Raw genomic sequence first — 21,967 nt, 5'->3', positions numbered from 1 at the left:
TAGAGAATCGCAGTCAGCAAACACAGTAGAATTTAAGGTTGTCAGTGAATTATCTGGATACTTATGTGTTCCCAAGCTTTTAATTTACTGCTCTGTCCCTGGTGGGGACTTTGAGTAACTTGAACACTTAACTGCATAGCCTAATGGTAATCTCATTTAATGTCTGCCCCAAACTCATCTTACATTCTACAGGCATGGAGAAAACAGATAAACATTGAGGGCTTTCTGTTTATCCTGTGAGCATGAAGAGAATAGGGAGACTCAAAAGCTTGCACCTTGCATTTTAAACTTGAGTTCATTACATTCATTGTCACAGGGATCACTTCTCATGTTGGATTTGCTCAGAAAATAAGCCCCAAAACATAAAAAACCCGAAATAGTTCATCTTCTTTTCTGAAGTTAATATAGCATCCAACATTGTCCACTGATCACCTCTGTCCACTGTTTTATATTGCTGTTGTTTAGTCATTTAGTCATGTCTGACTCTTCGTGACCCCATGGCCCAGAGCATGCCAGGCACTCCTGTCTTCCACTGCCTCCCGCAGTTTGGTCAGACTCATGTTGGTAGCTTCGAGAACACTGTCCAACCATCTCTTCCTCTGTTGTCCCCTTCTCCTTGTGCCCTTCATCTTTCCCAACATCATGAGGTGGCCAAAGTATTGGAGCCTCAGCTTCAGGATCTGTCCTTCCTTGAGCACTCAGGGCTGATTTCCTTCAGAATGGGGAGGTTTGATCTTTTTGCAGTCCATGGGACTCTCAAGAGTCTCCTCCAGCACCATAATTCAAAAGCATCGATTCTTCAGTGATCAGCCTTCTTTATGGTCCAGCTCTCACTTCCATACATCACTACTGGGAAAACCATAGCTTTAAGTACCAGTATACGGACCTTTGTTGGCAAGGTGATGTTTCTGCTTTTTAAGATGCTGTCTCCCTGCACATATTGGAATTCAAAAATGCATTGAGATGCATTAAGCAGTACCTAATGTGCTCAGATTCACTGAGCAAGTGCATGCCTGACTTGGCTTGCAGCATTAAGGTGCTTTCCTGGTGTTTATTTTATTTACTGGGATCAGGGAGCACAAAAAACCAAGTTGTCAGCTTGGTCACCAGAGGCAGTTCTGCAGAAGAAACCTCCCCTTCTCTTTACTTGTGTGGGCCATAGGAAGAAGCGGCATGGATCACACAAGGTGGGTGGGTGGGAAAGGGGCCAACAGTTTAGAGAAAGAAGCTAATTCTCCAACTACACGATGGGGAATTCTTTCTGCTGCAAGAGAGCTGATAAAAAGCAGCTGGCAGAACCTCTTTGAAGACTCCTGGCCCATCCATCTGCACGCCGTCTCCCACTCTTGCTGTAGCCACTGGAGTTGCCTCCAGAGAAGAGAAGTGAGTGGGAAAGCAGCCAAGAAGAGCAACATCTTTGCCAACACTTGTGCTTTAAGTAAGAAAAGATGCTGAAAACACCCCGCAGATACCCACGAGAAGGTAGGGAGCAGAAATAGTAAGAGAGGCCACCTCCTTCTCTGTGCCCCCATTGTGATTGCAACCATCAAGGGACAACATAGCTTGGCAATGACCTTTCTGTGGCAAGTTCACACCACAGAGACATGGAAAGAGGCCTTCTCCATGCTTGCTCCCCTGTTTCTGGAGCTCTCCCTACCCCAGAGATCCAGCTAAGCCAGAGTCTGTATACTCTGTATACTCCTGAAGAAATACAAGACCCTCTTATTCAAGTGACTATTTAAAAACCTCAAAGCATCCCTCCTCCATGAAACCCTTGCCTAACCTTCCAATCCTCATCTTCAAGGACAATAGTAGTTGCAGCTATACTTGCTCACATTTCATTGCTTTTTACACCTGCATCTCTCACCTTTTCCTTCTGTTCTGTCAGACGAGACACTCCAAGTGTCCCTATTTTCCAGGGACACGCCCTGATTTACAGAAGCCGTCCCAGTTTCTTATTTCATCCTGTAATATCCCACTTTTCGTTAGGACATCCCTATTTTCATCGGAGGAATGTTTGAGGGTATGGAGTTATGCGACCCCCCCCCCAAGCCAAGGGGATAAATAACTATACAACTTTTAGAATACATCTGAAGGCAGCCCTTATAGGGAAATTTTTAATGTTCAATGTTTTATTATGTTTTTATATATGTTGGAAGCCACCCAGAGTGGCTGGGCAACCCAGTCAGATGAGTGGGGTATAAATAATAAAATGGTGATGGTGATGATTAAATAGCATGTCCCTATTTTCATTTGAGAAATACTGGAGGGCATGTCAGAATTAGGGTGTATATTTATTGCAATTTAGATCTCTCTTTTTTCTTATGCTACAACATGGGTGGTAATAATAATAATAATAATAATAATAATAATAATAATAATAAAAACAAGCAATGTCATCACGACAGTAAATGAGAAGTCCAACTTTTGAAGGGCATTTTCTATTTACGATGTTTTTCAATTTAGTTGACATTCAGCAATACATTGTTTTCTACCTTGAGACTCTGAAATGCAATGAACTGAAAATCCAAATAAGGATGCTCTGTAAACAGGAAATGCTTCAAATACATTCAGAAAAAGATGGCACTATGTTTTATAAGAGTTTTTGTTTTAGTTCATGTAGCACTTAAAGTCAAAATAGGCTTCCAAGTGTTATATTTTTATAGAGAAGTATAAAAACCTGTCACAGAGACATTAAAATAGAAATCCCGTAAGTACACAATAAAACAGTCCCATTAAAATATTAAGAAATTAAATAATTAAAACAATACAATCCCAGTAAAACAACATAGCACTACAATGGGCTTCAATATGATATCTTCAGATTTATAGGACTATTAAGCACAGAACACCCTTGTCACACGGGCCCACAGCTGGTGGCAACAGTACTTTCATACAGAGTGCCCACAGTGTGTTAAACTGATTGGCAACAGCAACTAGAGGACTCCCGCAAGATGCCCAGAGGCAATATAACTGCAATCTCCCATTTGATGATCTGTACTTGTTGGAAACTACACCAGAATTTGCTTACATAGACAACAAAGCTGAAATTCAAATGCCCTCTTTAGCTTGTGTCAGAAAACATTCCTTCGAGTGGGCTTTGATTCCATTATAAATTCTAACGTTTTTAAAATGCTTCACAAAAGTAAACTTGCCAAATGATCACCAGCTTTCCTAATGTAATTAAAAGTGTTGTTGGTCTTATCAAACATATCTTAGCCAACATTGGGTGAAAGTCAAATGGAAATGAAGGTGTGTGTATGTGTGTATGGGGGGGGGGGTAGTAATCTTCTCTTAAGCACTGGTGACACTGATCTGGGACAAAGCCACATCAGTCATCTTGGTTGCTTCCAGGTGACCTGTTTACTGAGGATTCATCTTGATTTGCTTGCTATGAAGTAAACAATGCCTGTTGTGTATTGAGGATTCATTTGTGGAGAGGTTATACAATGCCATGCTAGGCCATTATTATCCCACACTTTCCAGTATATTTCTCCCTCCCTTTCCTTACTAGAAGAAGTATTGGTTGGAATCCATCTGTCTCAGGAGACAGTGGAGGAATGCACCTTTGTGGGTGAAGTCAAACCACTTGGCTGTAGAGACCTATTTGGGAGAGACATGTTTTGTTGCTATCGCTATCATCATCATCATCATCATCATGTTGCACAAAAGCACCAAATCCACTTTAACTGTGCAGCCTAAATTTTCCAGTACAGTGGTATCTCGGAAGTCGAACGGAATCCGTTCTGGAAATCTGTTCAACTTCCAAAATGTTCAGAAACCAAGGGGTGGCTTCCGATTGGCTGCAGGAAGCTCCTGCAGCCAATTGGAAGCCACAGAAGTCATGTTGGACCTTCGGGTTCCAAAGAACGTTCGCAAATTGGAACACTCACTTCCGGGTTTGTGGTGTTTGGGAGCCAAAATGTTCAACTCACAAGGCATTTGGGATCCAAGGTATGATTGTACATGATTGAATTCTGTGTCTGAAAAGTACTGACCATTTGGAACCTTCCCTCCTCCCTGTGGCCACTGTTACTGGTGTGGCATGGCATGAGATCACCTAGAAGAAGCTCTTGCATCGCAATGGCCTTGGTCCCTCCTAAGTGGTTTAGGTATTATGAGTTGCCCTGGATGGATTTGTAGCTTCATTTGGAAACTATGTATGCCCCAGGATTCCGGAGAGTTACAATCTCAACAAAAATTACACTTGGCAAATAAAGCTTCACGCTGAGCCTAAGTGTGAGATGTAACAAGAACAACACAGAGGGTATTGTTAATTACCTCAGCTGGACATGTGTTGATTAATTAAGGACACTTTTCAAAGTGCTCTTCATTTTTGTGCTATGGCTGTCAAGCTGTTCTGTTATTAAGCCTGGCTGCTTCCCTGTGGGAGTCCCTTAGGAATGGCCATAGGTGGGTTGTATAACCTGGAATATGAAAACAGCTGCTACAGGTTAGGGTCATCACTGTTATTAACAACAGTGAACAGGGCAGGGAATTGAGGTGTCAATTTATTTCACTCAGAGTTTTTCTGAAGGACAGCAGCAAAGTTGAATAACGCCGCCTGCCACTTTGGCTCAGATGTTCTGCAAGTGTTGTTTCTGAAACCATTCGATCTTTAAAAATATTCACATGCATTCAGGTGTCCCTCACTTAAATGACAGATTAAACATCAACACTGTGAGACATGTAACCATTCCAAACACTATATTGTTCAGAAATGCAAAGTAATCCTGCTCTCAGTTCTTTTCATTGTTCACACAACAGAAGAACAGTATGGTCAGCTTAAAAGCAAAATTGTGGTTTGTTTGTTTTTAAATCCTATTAAGCAAAATAAATACATTCTTCAATGAAATGACTATAGGTTTCCTCTAACTTTTTCAGAAGGAAATAGATTGCTTTATGTAGTACACTACAAAACTTGACTTGATTGATGCTATGTTTGCAAAATTAATGGTACTTTCATGTTACTCCCAGTACGTTTCCAAGCACAATTCAAAGTGTTTAAAGCCCGAAACGGCCTCGGACCAGTATACCTGAAGGAGAGTCTCCACCTCCATCATTCAGCCCAGACACTGAGGTCCAGTGCAGAGGGCCTTCTGGCAGTTCCCTCCTTGCAAGAAGTGAAGTTACAGGGAACCAGGCACAGAGCCTTCTTGGTGGTGGCGCCCACCCTGTGGAATGCCCTCCCATCCAATGCCAAGGAAATAAACAACTTTCTGACTTTTAGAAGACATCTGAAGGCAGCCCTGTTTAGGGAAGTTTTTAATGTTTGATTTTTATTGTGTTTTTAATATTCTGCTGGGACCCACCCAGATGGGTGGGGTATAAGTAAATAATAATAATAATAATAATAATAATAATAGTAATAAATACTTGCCCCCAAAATTGCCCCCCCTCTATAGGATGAGGCTGCACCCATGCAATTTTGCCTACGTTAGAGTCCTCCCTCCATTGGCACTACTAATTCTAAAATGGGAAGTATCTTGTCTATCAACATGGAAGGGAAAAAATCCTTTGTTATTGGAAGCGACAATGCTGTATAGATAAAATAAGAAATATATCAATTCACTCTTATTTATCTGAATGGCTCAAAGAATTTCTAAACTACAATTGATGGTTTAGCTGAATGCCTGCCAATCTGTGCCCTGAACATAAAGCTCACAGGCTCCAACGATTTCATTTGAGAGAATCAATTCTTGAACCCCATGAAAATGTGGCTATCAACTCCATCAAAATTAATTGGAATCCCAGTTTGGGTGGACAAACTCTGTGTGCACTGATGGAGGAGACAATTAAGTAATGCTTTTGGAAGATTATATTGAGATGGGGAGCCACATGGGACTGATGGCATATTCAGATACCCAAGCTAAATCACAGGGTTTCTAACCTATTTGGTATGTCGAATGCCCACCATGTGTATCATCTACCGTAAGTATATAGCTGTTCAGCAAGTCTCCTCTTTTTATACATTGTTCAGTCGTGATAATTTATCCGGTATCTAAGGTTATAGCAACAGGACTGCAAGTCTTAAAACAGAGTGCCATTCAGAATAGTTGCCTTCTGAATAAAGAACAAGCAGACTTCCCTACATCGGCACATATTAGTGACCATCTGTTAAGATGCTCTCAGGGCATACTTATATTTTGAGACAGCTGAGGGTTATCTTTTAGAAGGATACCCCTTGCTTATCTTTGGTCACAGGTTTTCAAAAAGATTCCAGATTGACTATATATATATATATATATATATATATATACACACACACACACAATTCTGTAGCCAAGAACATGATGTTGCATCAAAGGTGTAACCAATCAAATGATAACCCTTTTATCCAAGTATAAAGGCCCCAAAGACAGGCTGTATGCAGCTGTGCAAATAAGAAAAGTGCAGACCATATTTCTGTGCCTTATGGATTTCATACTCATTTACTGCACTATAAGTCAGTTCCTAAGAGCTCTCTATAACGGATGCGAGTTCTTCCGTGCCATTGGCTCCCCCTCCCATTTTCCCTATAATGGCCCGTAGCTTTTTTGCTACATCAGTTACTTAGTAAGTAGAGACATGTCTCAATGGGTGGCATGCTTCCACATTATGATGATGATGAACACCGGCATTCTTGTTCAAGCAAAGCATTAGGTGAAGCAATCGGACATTCAGTCTAAGACCCACATTACCTCTTGACATAGTAAGGTAACCTGATGTGATTGTACCACATGCATCTTTAGTGATTTTGAATAAATTGGAGAAGCGCTCTTTACCTTGGGTCCCACCATCCCTCACCGTTGGCTAAGCTGTAGTCCAACAAAATCTGGGGGCCCTACTGAAGAGTACAGAACATTCTCATATAGTGAGAAACTATTATTTCCAAACTGAGAAAAATCTACTGTGCACTAGACTTTAAAAACATTGCAAATAGCATTTCTCTCACACTATTTAAGGCTGCATTAAAATAAAAGATTCAGCATGTGAATTCTACATAGTTAAATCACCTCATGGTGACTTTACCACATCAAAAAGTTACATGAGAACCATGCCTACCATTTTAACTCATTTATACCTGTCACAGTTGGACTATGTTATAGTAACAACCTATGTCCATAACATAGAGAAGTTGCTTACACAGTGAAGAAGGCTTATAAATTTTCAGTTATAAGGCACTGGCGTATAAGTAAGACAAATAATGATGTGCTCTCTGATTGGCAAAGTCCTATTCCAGAGTTAATTCAACTTACACATACTTCGTTTTGCAAACTGCAGCTGTTTTGCACAGTTAATTGTCCTCCTATGCATCTCACAGAAATTTCACCTAACATGAAATCAGAAGTGGATTTGATTTCCACCCCTCAGGCAAAATGTCCAATGAGTTCTTAGGGATGCCAAATAAAGTTTCAGTAAAACTAGTTAAATTTCTCATGGTGTTCTTCACAAGTTACAACCCTAGGTCATCCAGAGTTTTTGCCTTAAGCAAGCTTGAAAGTTTCTCCTCGGATGAAATGACTGGAGTGTCAAAGGAAGCCAAAAGAGTTTTTAAATAAGAGACACTACATCTCAAACTGGACAATTCTTTGTGCAAGGCTTGCAATCTTTGAACAGAGAAATGCAACTTTTCTTTTTTAATGTTAAAGACCCTCTGGATAGCAACCTCTTTCTGTTTATGATATATAGCAACAGTAGATGACTCTGCTGTATGTGATCATCAGGATTTTTGTCATTCAGTTCAGTTCAACTTGTGCAAAATAAAAATAAAAATGGGTTAATCAGCCATATTTGTTCCCATATGTCAGATTAGTTAAAAACAGATTTACAACACTACTGCATTATTATTATTTTTAAAAAATGTTAGGAGTGACAAGCGTAATAACCTTTTCAGAATGATGACATATGTATAACAACAGATGATGCTTAATCTTTAAGCAACGTATAAAAAATATATCCAGCAATGCATTCACAGTTTTCCAGACACCAGTGACAAGTTTAACTTCAGGCAAACACTGACACTTCAGTGATAACTACTGGAACAATTATTAGTCATATTTCATCACATGAGAAAATGTTTCCTTATTCTGAACAGTGATATCTTAAAAACTGAAATATTAGGGCAGCAATTTCTTTTGACAACTGTAGTGTAACTTTATGATCACTGGAGACTGCAAACAGCGGGTGAAAATATTTTATGCATCACAACCCATCCTAATTCCCAGGCAGTAATATCTTGCTGAATGTATAGTGATCCATTTTGACATAGTTATATATTGTGCAAAACCATGCTTTGGCAAATCTGTTTCCTGGTGCAGGCTTAGTTATTACTCTTAAGAACATTATCCATACATATTAGTCAGTGGAAAATTAGCAACACATATTGCCACAACTAGTTTGTCATGTTATGCATAATAATGGACTAATTTTACTTTATCCAGAGGCAACATTTTAATCATTGCTAAATCATCTAAGGCAAAATGGAAAAGTTGAGTGCAGAAATTATAATCGTTGGTAAAGTTCCCTGTTCTTTAGACAGCTGGAAGCACAGCTGCATATACTGAAATACAACAATTTTTCCTAGCAAAGTTTGCAGATGTCCACTTACCATCTTTGGTGTGGTGACATTGCAAGCTGGCATCGCCTTGCCCACCACGATCCAGGGCTGTGGATACAAGCCTGCCTGCAAATTGGCCAACTGTGGGCAGGCTATGAGGCTGGCCTGTGGGGGAGGGACTGAACTGAGCCTGTGGGCTTCACTTGGGTCCACTCCTGGGGAATATAAGACAGCCTGCCTCCGACCTATTTGATGTATGTCATAGGCCTCCCCCGCTTCTAGGTTGACCCTAAAATAGATTACTTCTGGCAAGTCAATGGTTATACCCAAAGCTTATGCCAAACCTCTTCCGTCTGTAATCAATAAAAGTTGTGGCCTGATTTGTTTCTTGTAATGAGTTTTGACTGGTTATTTTACAAGATGGGGTGGTGGGTGGTGTGGCGCCTGGGCACATAAATGAGATTTCTACAAGCAGGTGGATCTCCTGAGACATGTGTGTAGAAGCCTATTGTACAGGAGTGGGGAAACAAGACCACACATGGAAATAGGTTAATGAACAGGTCTGCACATAGGGTCAAGACAAATCCTGCATCCCAAACTGATCTGAGTAGATCTGGGATTTTTCCAGGCAGCCCTGGAACATTCTTGGTTGGATCTGTCTAGAGAGCTCTGTGGCTGTCAAAAAGTGGTCAGAAGGCAAGGGGAGAAGGGGAGAAGAAGACGATGCTGGTGAAAGTCTCTGCCTGCATGTCTCCTTCTTCCAGCCTCTCCTTGCTGCCAACCACAAGTTTAGACCTGGATTAAACTGTCAGTTTGCATTTCTTAGTGCAGAAAATATTGGTCTGATGTGTAGAGATCTTTCCTATTCTAATTAATTCAAGAGAGTTCTGGAAGTTTCTCTGTGTGAAAGAAACAAGCAAAAGGTTTGTGATATTTGGGTTATTCCTTCAGAGAAGCTGAGTACAACTGGCTTAAACTGGTTCTGTTATCTCTACTTCAAGGTCACGCTGACTATAATAAGAGGCCAGAAGGAGACTGGGTTTCACTTTTCCTTCTGGTGTGGTGCTCTGTACATAGTATTCTTAGTGTTAGGTTTAGACTTATTATAAGTTACTGTAAGTTTAAGTTAAGTCTGCTGCAACTGGATTTCTTATGGACAGTGCCAATCCTGAATGTATTGTATTTGTAACCATTATGCTCATTTGCCTTCAGTAGCAGTAAAGTTCTGCTGGATGAAATATTAATTGCCTCTGGCCTATTTTTTGGGAATCCTGCAATGTGTTTAAGTTTTTACTCTGCTAACTATATGCTGGAATCTGCTCTGGATCAATTTTGAGTAGAATTCCATGACATAAACATGCATTGGAGGGAGGGGGAGGAGTCAATGCAGGCAAGAGTTTTTGGTTTAGTTCTGGTCAGATTGAGACCTGATCAAGATCACCAAATTGGGCCCTGAACCAAATTGGAGGTGCTTTAAATAACCCTAGTAACTCCATGCCTTGCCTTATATGGAATCTCCTAAGTCAACCTTGTGCACTAAGCTGTGTTTACCCAAAACTACAGCAGCGGATCTACAACAGCTTGCTGTTCCTGTGTAAATGTCTGGATCAGGGCCAATGGGTACATATAGAAAGATAACCCAGAGTTTTGTAGATTTAAGAAGGATTAGAGCATGCACATTTTGCACAGCCTTTGAAATTCTCCTCCAGCAACCTTTCCCTTTCCCATTCTTAACAACCACATTTGGAAATTTAGTCCTGAGCAGACATTTTGAAAGTGATTAACTAATCTAGACATAAACAAGGGGGAGGAATAGCACACTTTCCAGACACAACATATAGCCACTTGGGTACTACAGGGTACTACTGTCATGAGATGGGCATCTACATTTTGCCAAAATAGAAACCTGGTTGTACTCAAAGCAGGTTGCCCCTGTGGATTTGCAGTTGCAGTTCTGAAGGCCCTCTGTGTGTGAGGACTGTCAGAGATAAGATCTGCTTTGTGAGGGCATCCAATTCCCAAAATGAGCAATATGTAGATATGTCTTGACTGTAGTGAGTAAAACTTGGTATAAAATTTTAAATGACTAAAATTTGGATCATTTCTTGTTGGACATTGTTTGCACGGATAGGAAATGTAATTACATGGCAATTGAAGTAAGTAATTCTATAAACATCAAGGGTGTCAAAAGCATAAGAATGAGCTAATACGCTTAGGAAATGTTTAAATAGGTGTGTGAGTAAAAAGTTAGAGATGCATTCTTTTAAAATTATTCACTGCTAAAACATCCTAGTAAATAAGACCAGAGGGGTTGTGATTGGATTTTCCATTATTTTATTTTTTTAAATGCTGTTTTAGAAAAACATTAGAATGACAACCTTAGAAAAGGCAATTTTCCACTGGTCCACAGAACAATTTAAGGGGGGGGGGGATGCTGTACAGTTTAGACAAAAGCCTTGGGAGCATGAATGCCAAAGTACACATGCCCCACAGCTGACCAAATCAAGCATAAGCCTTGAATCATTGTGTGCGTTGATGAAAAAGCATTAGAAATGTGCCAGTTTGGAAAAGAAAACTGCACAAAAGACACAGCCAAACAAATCTCATGAGACTAGAGGAAGACTGTGGAATAAAGCAACATATTTCGTGATGAAGGAAGGAGATGAAAATGTGCTAGATTAGTACATTAGGAAATGTGCCAGTCATGTAAGACTGGGGCCTAACCCTGTAGTGTCCTTTCTAGGCTTATACTCTGGAAAGTGTGTTTGATATTTCAAAAGGAGGTGGCTTTTACAGGAAATGAAGACTAGGGGAAAAAGAAGAGAGGGTTGCACACTAAGGCACAGTATGGCTATTTCCTATGTTCATTAATTAAAGCTGTGTTTATGTTTGAATTGACCAAAGTTTTCTTCCATATCCGAAAGAATAGTTCTCCACTCACTCAACCACCCAAGGAAGCTTCAGAGAGTTAGATCCAATGGTTCTGAAGTAGGCACAGAGCCAGGGGAATCTTTGATGTGGAGAGCTGATGGGGCAATTGGCAGATGTTTGTTGCTCTATCACTTTTTGTGATGATGTCAGAGTCTATTATTATTATTCCTCCAGAATCGGTCATGTTCTAAAACACAAGCTTGCATTTAAACACAATTTGTTATATCACAAATTAACTTGGACCCCCCCCCCCAAAAAATGGGAATTTTAAGGAAACTAGTAATTTTCTGTTGGAGATTCCACAATCTTCACAGATTTGGATTTCCCAAGGCTGCCTATGTTTTTGTTTTTTTGTTTTAAAATAGACAAAGGCTGCCTTTGTTAACCTATTTTATGGATGCAATTCTCTACACATTTATATGGGAACATGTTCCATTGAACTCACTTGGACTTGCTTCAAAGTAAGCATGCATATGACTGGCATATTAGTCTATAGTGCAGCTATATCCTCACTGCTCAGAACAGAGGATTCAAATATATGTCCATAGTGCCTGGTAAGTAAAACAAACGCCTAATCTAGTACTCACCTCCTTCAAACACACACACACACACACACACACACACACACACACACACCCTTGTTAGAGAGATAAATGGAAAGAGACATAATGGTATAAAAAAAGAAACTCATTAATCAACCGGGTTTTTTCTGTTGCTCTTTGAAAGAGATAAACTTTGGTGGAAGGCAAGACATTCAGAGCATTCTGTCAGAGGACAGCGGAGAAGGAAATCTTTTGGGAGGTTTAATTCCCTGCCTACTTACATGTTTAGTGGTTGCCAGGCAGGCCATTGTGCTTTTGCTTTGATGACAGTCAAAACCTCATCACTCTGCAAAAGAGAAGCAATAAACATCAATAAATAAAATGATGTTTGGACAGCATTATGGTGAATAACACTCTGCAGTGATTTGTAACCGGCGGAAAAGGCACTTGAATTCAAATTGCTCCTCATAATTCCTGCAAAGGCAGCTATAGCTCATCATTGCATTTCCTATTCTGGGAGTGCATTTCCTCCTTTGTGTGACACAGAGGGATGATTCTGACATAATGTTCATTACTTGCGAGGGTAACTTTTTGAATGGATCCTGCGGTAGGCACATACTCATGGGAAAATTACATTAGCATTGGCACTCTGTGTAACTTTACAGATTTCCCCAAGGGTGGTCTATCCATGAGCAGGTTCCAGACTTCCTGCTGGGTTCTGTTCATGGGTTCAACCCAAAAGGAAGTCTTTCTCTTCCCCATCATTGCGTTTTCTACATGTAGGTGGTGCTGACATTGTTTAAAAGCTTATGTGAGGGACAGGGAACCTGAGGCTCTCCAGATGTTGCTGGATTTAAATTCACTTCATCCCTGACCATTGGTCATGCTGGCTGGGACTGATGAGAGTTGGAGTCCTGGTGGGCCACAGGTTCCCCATCTTAGCCCATGAACTCCAAAGGATAACCCAGAACAGAGTACAATCAACACAGGATATAAAGGCTGCAGGGCAGCCCTTGTCATTGCTCTGTTGCCTCTTCCTCGTGTCTTAAAAAAAAAAGTAAAAAAAAAATGAAGCTATCAGAGGGTTGTGGGTGTGCATGATAGGGAAACTCAGGTACCTGTTTCAAGAAACTGGGCCATTTTACATGATTTAATAATGCTGATACAGGTTAATGTTACCCTTCTCTAAACAACAATTCTTTTCTTCGCAAATAAACCAGCCTCGTGTAAATTGACGGCATTCACAGAAGGAACTACTGCTCTGCTCTCTCTGTTTTCCTGTCCCATTGGTTTACCATGTAACCAGAAGTGTGCAAAGAGGCGCTGTACAAACAAGGTATAATTCTGCAAGTATTTTATAAGCCTGTCCACCATTTTGGCTCCTGCCACATGTCTCTTTAGGGTATCTGCCACACTATATAACAGTGAATCAGTTTGGTAAATAGGGAAAATGCCACGTGGTCTGTTGTATACAGTATATTTGCATAGATAACATATAACATTTGTGTTTATTTATATGTGACCTGAAAATTGTATATATGCGTCTTCCTCCTTCCTTCCATTCGTCTTCCTCACAACAATCCTGTGAGGTAAGTTAGGCTGAGGTAGTGACTCCAGTGAGCTTGATGGCTAAGTGGAGGTTTCAACCTGGGTCTCCCATGCCCTATACCTTTAGAGCCCAAACGCTGGAGTAACTGTTACCCTTGATTAACAAAATATATTGCTCTGTGCACACCAGCTTAGTCAGGGGCATTAGACAATAAAGCTATATTGTGGAAGTGTGTATGTGTGTGAGAGAGAGCACAGGGGGATTCTACACAATGATCAGTTTCAGGGCTTTCAAACTCATATGCCAATATTATTATTTTTGCCAAGAGAACTGGAAACGGCATGAAGGATGCTTTCTATATTCCAAGGGACCATTTCTATGAAAACATAATCAATAAAAGACACATTGCTGCTTCTCTTAAATAGAAGAAAAGAGAGCGATTTTATCCTCATTCCTTGTCAGCTGACTCAATCTCATAAAAGCAATGAGAATATATTGCACCTGTGTGGGGCTGAGGAGTGAATAAAGGTGCCCCCTCCCCCCACTTCTTTGAAGCTTATAATAATTCCTGATACAGCAATTCTGAAATTGTGTGTTGTGTAATAAACCTCAAAACAAAACCAGGGGATCAGTTTTAATGAGGCTTTGGTGTACAAAGAAATATCTATCAAGTTCCTCTCCCTACCCACAGTCTCCTGCAGGACTCTCTCCCATAGATTGTTGAAGGGGATATGATGTTCACTACTCATTCCTATGATTTCTCTGTTGTCTTTTTTTTAAGCGATTCTCCAATTAAAGGAAAAACCCACACACCATACATTACGTGTAATTGGCAGCTCCTACTGAGCTGTCCTTTCAGGTTAGTGATAATCTTGCCATCCCCTGCTTGACAGAAATGACTCTGCTACCTCAGGCTAGCTCTAATCCACATATGCCCCAGTTTAGGGAAATCAATTTTGCGCAGGCCGCTTTTGCTATTGTCATTACTTTCCTCTCTCTCTCTCTCCCTCGCCAAGAAGGGGGGAGAGCGAACGTGTGACGGTAAAAGCTTGTGAAACTTCTCTGGCTCCTCCTGGTGTTTGGGATTTGCTCTACTCATCCTAAAACACCAGCTTGAAATAATTAATTTTTGATGCCGAGCTAATATGCTGCTTTCATTAAGGCAGGCTGAACAAGTTCCCAGCTGAGGAGAGTTAAAATGAAGAGATGGGGAGAGGGGGGAATCGGGGCATCCAAAATCAATGATGATACAGCATTTTATCCTATTCTGTTGAAAATCTGGCTCTGTAGATTCTGAAGACGGTGCTAATTATATCAATGAGAGAATATCATAGTTATCAAAAAGTTGCTTCAAAAAGCCTTTTGCCTGATCAAATGAACAGTTCACATATGCAAAGCAAGTTAATAATAATAATAATAATAATAATAATAATAATAATAATAATAATTTATTTGTACTCTGCCCATCTGACTGGGTTGCCCCAGCCTCCCTGGGCAGCTTCCAGCATATATAAAAAGTATAGCAGGTACCGTGTTGTTTAGTAAGCATGACATGATGGTGAAAACAACAGACGGCAGCTCATATGTGAGAAGCCAGCCCAGTCCCCTGTTTCTGTGCAGTGAGCTCTTTTTCTTCTGCCACCAGACAAAGCCTCCGTTCACCTCGAAGCAAAATACTAGGTGCAGAATATGGTACAGAAGGCCCCATGAGCTGGTAAATATGTGAAAAAGATTTCTTCTGGTTGTGGCCCTGCATCATCAGTGGCCAAGCAGTACGGATGCTGGAGAAGTTCGTCTTCTGTGCCACGCTCAGAGGATCCAGCTCAAACAAAATGTGATCTTTTAATTCCCAACTAAAAGCATGTGCAGCAGCCTGCATTTTTCAAAGCATCCTCCATGCCAATCAATGACTCCCCAGATGCCTTCCTCACCTCCCCTGTAAGGCTGCCAGTCGCCTCTTTATCCAGCTTCCTCACAAGTCCGGCAGGGAGGTGTGGAGCAGCAGTGGCAGGCCTAGAGAGAGGAATGCTCTTGAGCATCTCACCTGGCATCCTGGGCTTAATGGCTGCCTGGCATTGGATGTGTCAGTGTGCACAATGGACCAAGTGACTCATGCAATGCCACTGCTGTAGACCTCAAAAGGACTCCATTTCCAAGGATCACCAGGCCTGAGTGTGTGGACACATTGTGTTTCAGCACACCAGTGCGCCAAGGCAGCAGTTGGGTGGGAAGGGCAAAAAACTCATTTCCAACTGTGCTGCCACTAGTGTTCAGCCAGCTAAGGAAGAGGAGGAATGTGTCCTCTAAGCATGTGACACTGGCCCAATTCCAATCTTTCACAAACAGCTGCAAGTACCTTTCTATTGGAAAGTTTACATAGGCCGGTTTTTGCCCATTTGACTCTCCATATAACTTCATTTATATGACAATGATTTCCTCAGGCAGAATGGGGATGCTCTTATAACCTGACATTTGGAAAATGGTGGCACTTGAAAAACCACCCTTCATCATAAATGAAGATTATAGATGCGCTTGGACTGAAATCAATAGTTACATAGTGACGTCTATGGACAGAGATGGAATTACCTCCTCAGCAACTAAATCATTTCGAACGTACAAGTTTTTGCATTTCTTTCCCCTATAAATAGGGAATCAATTTTCTCCTGACAGACACTACATAAACTACTTTTTCATCTCATCGAAGATACCAAAGCTCCTTAAATCTATTTCTGACTCTTTTTTTAAAGGCGTGTGGACTCAGTAAACAGTGTCCTAATGCCTGTATGACAAGAAATGCTTTGATTCAGGAACACTGAGAAGGTGTGTGTGTGCATGTGGTGGGGGGGATTAATATCTGATTAGTATTTTTAAAGAAGCATTTAGGCCACATCCACAGCATACATTTAAAGCATGACTTGTAGTTTGCTAAGCGTTCTGAGAGTGGTTAGGAGATGCCTAGTCCTCACACAGAGCTACGGTTTCCAGAATCCTAGAATTGTAGAGTTGGAAGGGATTCTGAGTGCCATCAACCCCCTGCAATGCAGGAATCTCAGCTAGATCATAATACATGACAGAAGGCTATCCAACCTCTCCTTAAAGGAAGGAGAGTCCACCACCTCTTGTGGGAATCTGTTCCACTGTTGCATCCCCCTGATTCAGCAATCTTGTAACTCAAAAAAATGAGATTCGTCTGGCATGACTAACTTTTGAGGAACCCATGCTGGGTTTTAGCAATCACAGCATCCTATTCTAAGTGCTCACAGACCAACTGTTTAATAATATGTTCTAGAACCTTTTCTGGTATTGATGTCAAGCTCACTGGTTGATGTTGAGTTCCCTGCGAGAAGGGATTGATTGTTAAATCACCCTGGGAATTGTGAAACCAGAGGGGTTTGGTAATCAATCCCTCTTCTGGGGGAGCACTGGGAATTGTAGCTTCACAAGCTGTTATTATAAAAAGGTTTAAAAAAGAAGTAAAGGTAAAGGACCCCTCACAGTTAAGCCCAGTCGCAGATGACTCTGGGGTTGCGGCACTCATCTCGCTTTACAGTCCGAGGGAGCCTGCATTTGTTCACAGACAGTTTTTCCAGGTCATGTGGCCAGCATGACTAAGACACTTCTGGCACAACAGAACACTGAAACCAGAGCAGCACATGGAAATGCCATTTACCTTCCCACCGTATCTACTTGCACTCTTTTGATGTGCTTTCGAACTGCTAGGTTGGCAGCAGCTCGGACCAAGCAATGTGAGCTCACCCCATCACAGGGATTCGAACGTCGACCTTCTAATCAGCAAGCCCAAGAGGCTCAGTGGTTTAAACCACAGCGTATATTACCTCTGTGGGTAATGACATATGCAACTGTCTAACATGAACAATGAAAAAAAAGCACACCATAGGAATGCAAAATGTCCAATGTGTATACAACGTTCAAAGAAACACAGCTAAGCTCATTGATTACTTCCCCCTCCCTCCTCACTTGTACAGTGGTACCTCGGGTTACAGACGCTTCAGGTTACAGACTCCACTAACCTAGAAATAGTACCTCGGGTTAAGAACTTTGCTTCAGGATGAGAACAGAAATCGCGGCGCAGTGGCACAGTGGCAGTGGGAGGCCTCATTAGCTAAAGTTGTACCTCAGGATAAGAACAGTTTCAGGCTAAGAACATACTTCCAGAACGAATTAAGTTCATATATATATATATATATATATATATATATATATATATATATATATATAAAAATTTTTAAACATAAATGCAGAAATAAAAAACAATGAAACATATATCATAACGTATTTTCTTAGCTTCATTGGACTCACGTCTCCCGCTCCCACTTGCATCATTGTCAATTCTTACCCGCAATTTATCATCTTGTTTACATTCTTATATCCCATTCATTTAAAATATAATCTAATAATCCTCCCGAAGGTTTATGTTTTTTCCTCAATCTCACTTGTCATCCTAATTCCATCTAGTTTAGTGGTGCTCAATTATTTATGATCTAGCATCCTTCTTAACATTCAACCAAATTACAATGCTTTTTAAAATAAATCTTAAATTTCTTCCAGTCTTCTTCAACCTTCTCTTCTCCCAGGTCTCGGATTCTGCCGGTCATCTCGGCTAGTTCCATATAGTCTATCAGCTGCATCTGCCACTATTCCAGTGTGGGTAGATCTTGGGTTTTCCAGTGCTTAGCGATAAGTATCCTTGCTGCTGTTGTTGCATACATAAAAAATGTTCGGTCCTTCCTTAACACCTTCTGGCCGACAATACCCAAAAGGAAGGCCTCTGGTTTCTTAGTGAAGGTATACTTAAATACCTTTTTCAGCTCATTATATATCATTTCCCAGAAAGCCTTCACTCTAGGGCAAGTCCACCAGAGGTGAAAGAATGTTCCTTCATTTTCTTTACATTTCCAACATTTATTATCAGACAAATGGTATATTTTGGCAAGTTTAACTGGGGTCATGTACCATCTATATATCATTTTCATTACATTTTCCTTCAAAGCATTACATGCAGTGAAGTTCAACCCAATGGTCCACAACCTTTCCCAGTCCTCAAACATAATGTTGTGCCCAATGTCCTGTGCCCACTTTATCATAGCCGATTTAACCATTTCATCTTGTGTATTCCATTTTAACAGCAAGTTATACATTCTTGAAAGTACCTTAGTCTTAGGCTCTAACAGTTCTGTTTCCAACTTCGATTTCTCCACCTGGAACCCTAGCTTTTTGTCATTTTTAAAAACTTCTTTAATCTGAGCGTAGTGTAGCCAGTCTCACACTTTATCCTTCATTTTCTCCAAACTCTGCAATTTCCAATTGTCTCTATCTTTTTCTAGTATTTCCCAATATTTTGGCCATTTGGCCTCCATATTGGGTCTTTTTCGGGCCTTAGCTTCCAGCGGTGAAAGCCACCTTGGAGTTTTATTTTCCAATAAGTCTTTATATTTTGTCCAGACATTAAACACTGCTTTTCTGACAATATGATTCTTAAAGGCCTTATTGATCTTAACCTTGTCATACCATAAGTATGCATGCCAACCAAAAGCATTGTTAAAACCTTCCAGATCCAGAACGTCAGTGTCCTCGAGAAGTAGCCAGTCTTTTAGCCAGCAGAAAGCTGCGGCCTCATAGTACAACTTTAGGTCTGGCAGGGCAAAGCCCCCTCTTTCTTTCGCATCAGTTAATATCTTAAACTTAATTCTGGGCTTTTTGCCCTGCCAGACAAACTTAGAGATGTCTCTCTGCCACTTCCGGAAGCACTCCGTCTTGTCCACAATCTGTAGTGTTTGAAACAAAAACAACATTTTTGGCAATACATTCATCTTAATAGCAGCAATTCGGCCTAACAAAGAAAGTTTCAATTTTGTCCAACTGTCTAAGTCTCTTTTAATTTTAGACCAACATTTTTCATAGTTATCCTTAAAAAGACTCAGATTTTTTGCTGTTATGTTTACCCCTAGGTACTTTACTTTTTTAACCACAGTTAGTTCTGTCTCTCTCTGAAACCGTTCTGACTCTGTATCTGTCTAATTTTTTCCCAGCACCTTAGTTTTCTGTTTGTTTAATTTGAATCCCGCCACCCGACCAAAGTCTTGAATCAATTGTAACACTCTTTTCGTACTAGATTCTGGCTCCTGCAGGGTCAAAACTAGGTCATCTGCAAAAGCTTTAAGTTTGTATTGTTTCGCTCCGACCTGGATTCCTTCCACCAACCGGTCCCCTCTGATCATGTTCAAGAGCACCTCCAGAACCGAAATAAATAGCAGAGGGGAAATGGGGCAGCCTTGTCGTGTTCCTTTTTCAATTTTAAACTCTTCTGTAACCACATTGTTAACTATCAATTTAGCTTTTTGTTCTGAATATATTGCATCAATCCCATTCTCAAAACCCCGTCCCACTCCCATTTCTTTTAAATTTCCCTTCATAAATTTCCAAGAGATATTGTCAAAGGCCTTCTCCGCATCTATAAAAATTAACACTGCTTTTGTATTTATGTCTGTTTGCAAAAGTTCCAAAATGTCAATGATATTCCTTGTGTTAGCAAACAAGTGTCTACCTGGGAGAAAGCCTGCCTGGTCTTTATGAATTACTTCATTTAATACTTTTTTAAGTCTACTTGCCAAAACGTCTGCAAATATTTTGTAATCCACATTTAAAAGGGAGATGGGACGATAGTTCTTAAGTTGTGTCTTTTCAGCTTCCGATTTTGGTCAGAACGAATTAAGTTCTTAACCCGAGGTACCACTGTATTGCATTTGCTTAGCACTGAAATGAATGGAGTAGAATAATGTAGTGATAATGTCATTTATGTAATTAATTATGTAAAATATGTAAGTAATGTAATTATGCTACAGTGGAAAGTGAGGCAAATAATGTACTTTGTGGCAGAAGACGAACTACAGCAGAACAGAAGCAGTGCTATGTGTGACTAATACAGGGCAGAACAGAAAATGGTGCCTTCTTACTTCCCTAACTCTCAATACAGTTGCTGGGAATTCAGAACAGTTTTGGGTAGATAAAAATGTCTGACGCATACTTCTGAAAGAGTAGATTGTGGGGGAACTGTCTTATCTCAGGTGGCCTTAAAGGAACCACAACATTGGAAGCCCTGCTACTGGTGGAAACACTAACTGCATTTAAATCCAACCACTTTAATTAATACCAGTTTACTGTTCTATATTCTGTGAGCAGGTGGCCATTCTCCAGGCTTTCAAAGCTTTTGTGACAAATCAGCTTAACAGTGTTATTTTCAAGCCGGCATTTACAGCATAAATATTCTAAATGGGCATCAGCTGCTGTGCACAGGTAATTGCAACTATTTCAATTCTCTGAACCATAAACACCATGCTTTAAAATTTCAACTAGAAGAAACTCCATGGAACATCCATTTACAAAAATTAAAGAACTAAATAAGAACAATCTGAGCTATTAAGTAAATTTCCCAAAGGAGCATGTTTTTTTTAAACACACACACAAGCAATATTCAGCTATTATAATACAATTCATTGTAAACTTGTTAGCATTCAAGTCTCGACAAACACACAATTTCTCCTCCAAAGAGATAGTTTTCCCTGCAAATATTTCATTATGTGAGACATAAAGAATGGGAAGGGACCCTGAAGACCATCCAGCCCCAGCCCCAGCCCCAGCCCCAGCCCATCCTTCTTGCAGCATATGTAATGCAGAGTACATTATCCCAGACAGACAGCTGCACATCCTCTCCTTAAGTACCTTCAGAGCCCACCACCTCCAGAGGCACTATTTTCCACCATTGGACAGCTCATGTCATTAAGACATTTCTCGTAATGTACACCTGAAATCTGCCTTTCTGCAATTTTCAGACAACAAGTCCATTCCATCTTCTGTGAGACATTTCTTTAAATATTTGAAGATGGCTATTGAGGGTTGTATTTGACATGACATTAAGTCACTGCTTCCAGCAGCGCAAGGATTTCTCATTGCACAATGGGACTTTACCTCTTCTGGGGGTTCCCTTAACCTCGTGGAACAGATCTGAGGATAGTATTGGGGGGGGGGAGTTCTGACTGCATATTATTATTATTATTATTTGGTTATAGATTTATAGAGTTTAATTAAGGTTTGGGGGTGTCAAAGCTAATTTATATTTAATAGCAATTGCTAAAGTTCCAGTGAATACTGAGATTTACAAGAAAATTCCAAGAGTTTAAGTGGCCTAGTGAGAAGCAGTTTGCATTCACTGGTACAGTATGTTTCAAAACCAAAAAAGGTGTCTTTGGCAAACAACTATTTTTTATCTTAATTTTCATAATCTATTATTAAAAGGATGGCATTTGTCATTGATGCAATAATGTCTAAGAGTGGGGTAGACGTCAATCAATCAATCAAAATGCCTCAAACAAGCTATATCACACTGCC

The 21,967-nt window shown here is 40.4% G+C and overlaps 1 protein-coding gene across 2 annotated transcripts in view; it reads right to left on the bottom strand.

The window, feature by feature from the left end:
* The window catches only part of SPON1 (spondin 1), a 277,173-nt gene that overhangs the window by 43,453 nt on the left and 211,753 nt on the right, over positions 1–21,967 (bottom strand). For both annotated transcript variants that reach the window (XR_013835950.1, XM_079966220.1), the window contains exon 7: positions 12,294–12,358. Coding sequence is in view for 1 of the 2 variants with exons in the window: in XM_079966220.1 (XP_079822346.1) it covers positions 12,294–12,358 (65 nt within the window). In the remaining variant the exon portion in view is untranslated. The remainder of the gene's footprint in view (positions 1–12,293; positions 12,359–21,967) is intronic.

Source organism: Podarcis cretensis (genome assembly GCF_951804945.1).
Source record: "Podarcis cretensis genome assembly, chromosome: 1".
In the NCBI taxonomy this organism is placed as follows: Eukaryota; Metazoa; Chordata; class Lepidosauria; order Squamata; family Lacertidae; genus Podarcis; species Podarcis cretensis.
Note: the sequence above shows the minus strand (reverse complement) of the source record. Positions and strands in the feature narration are given on the sequence as shown.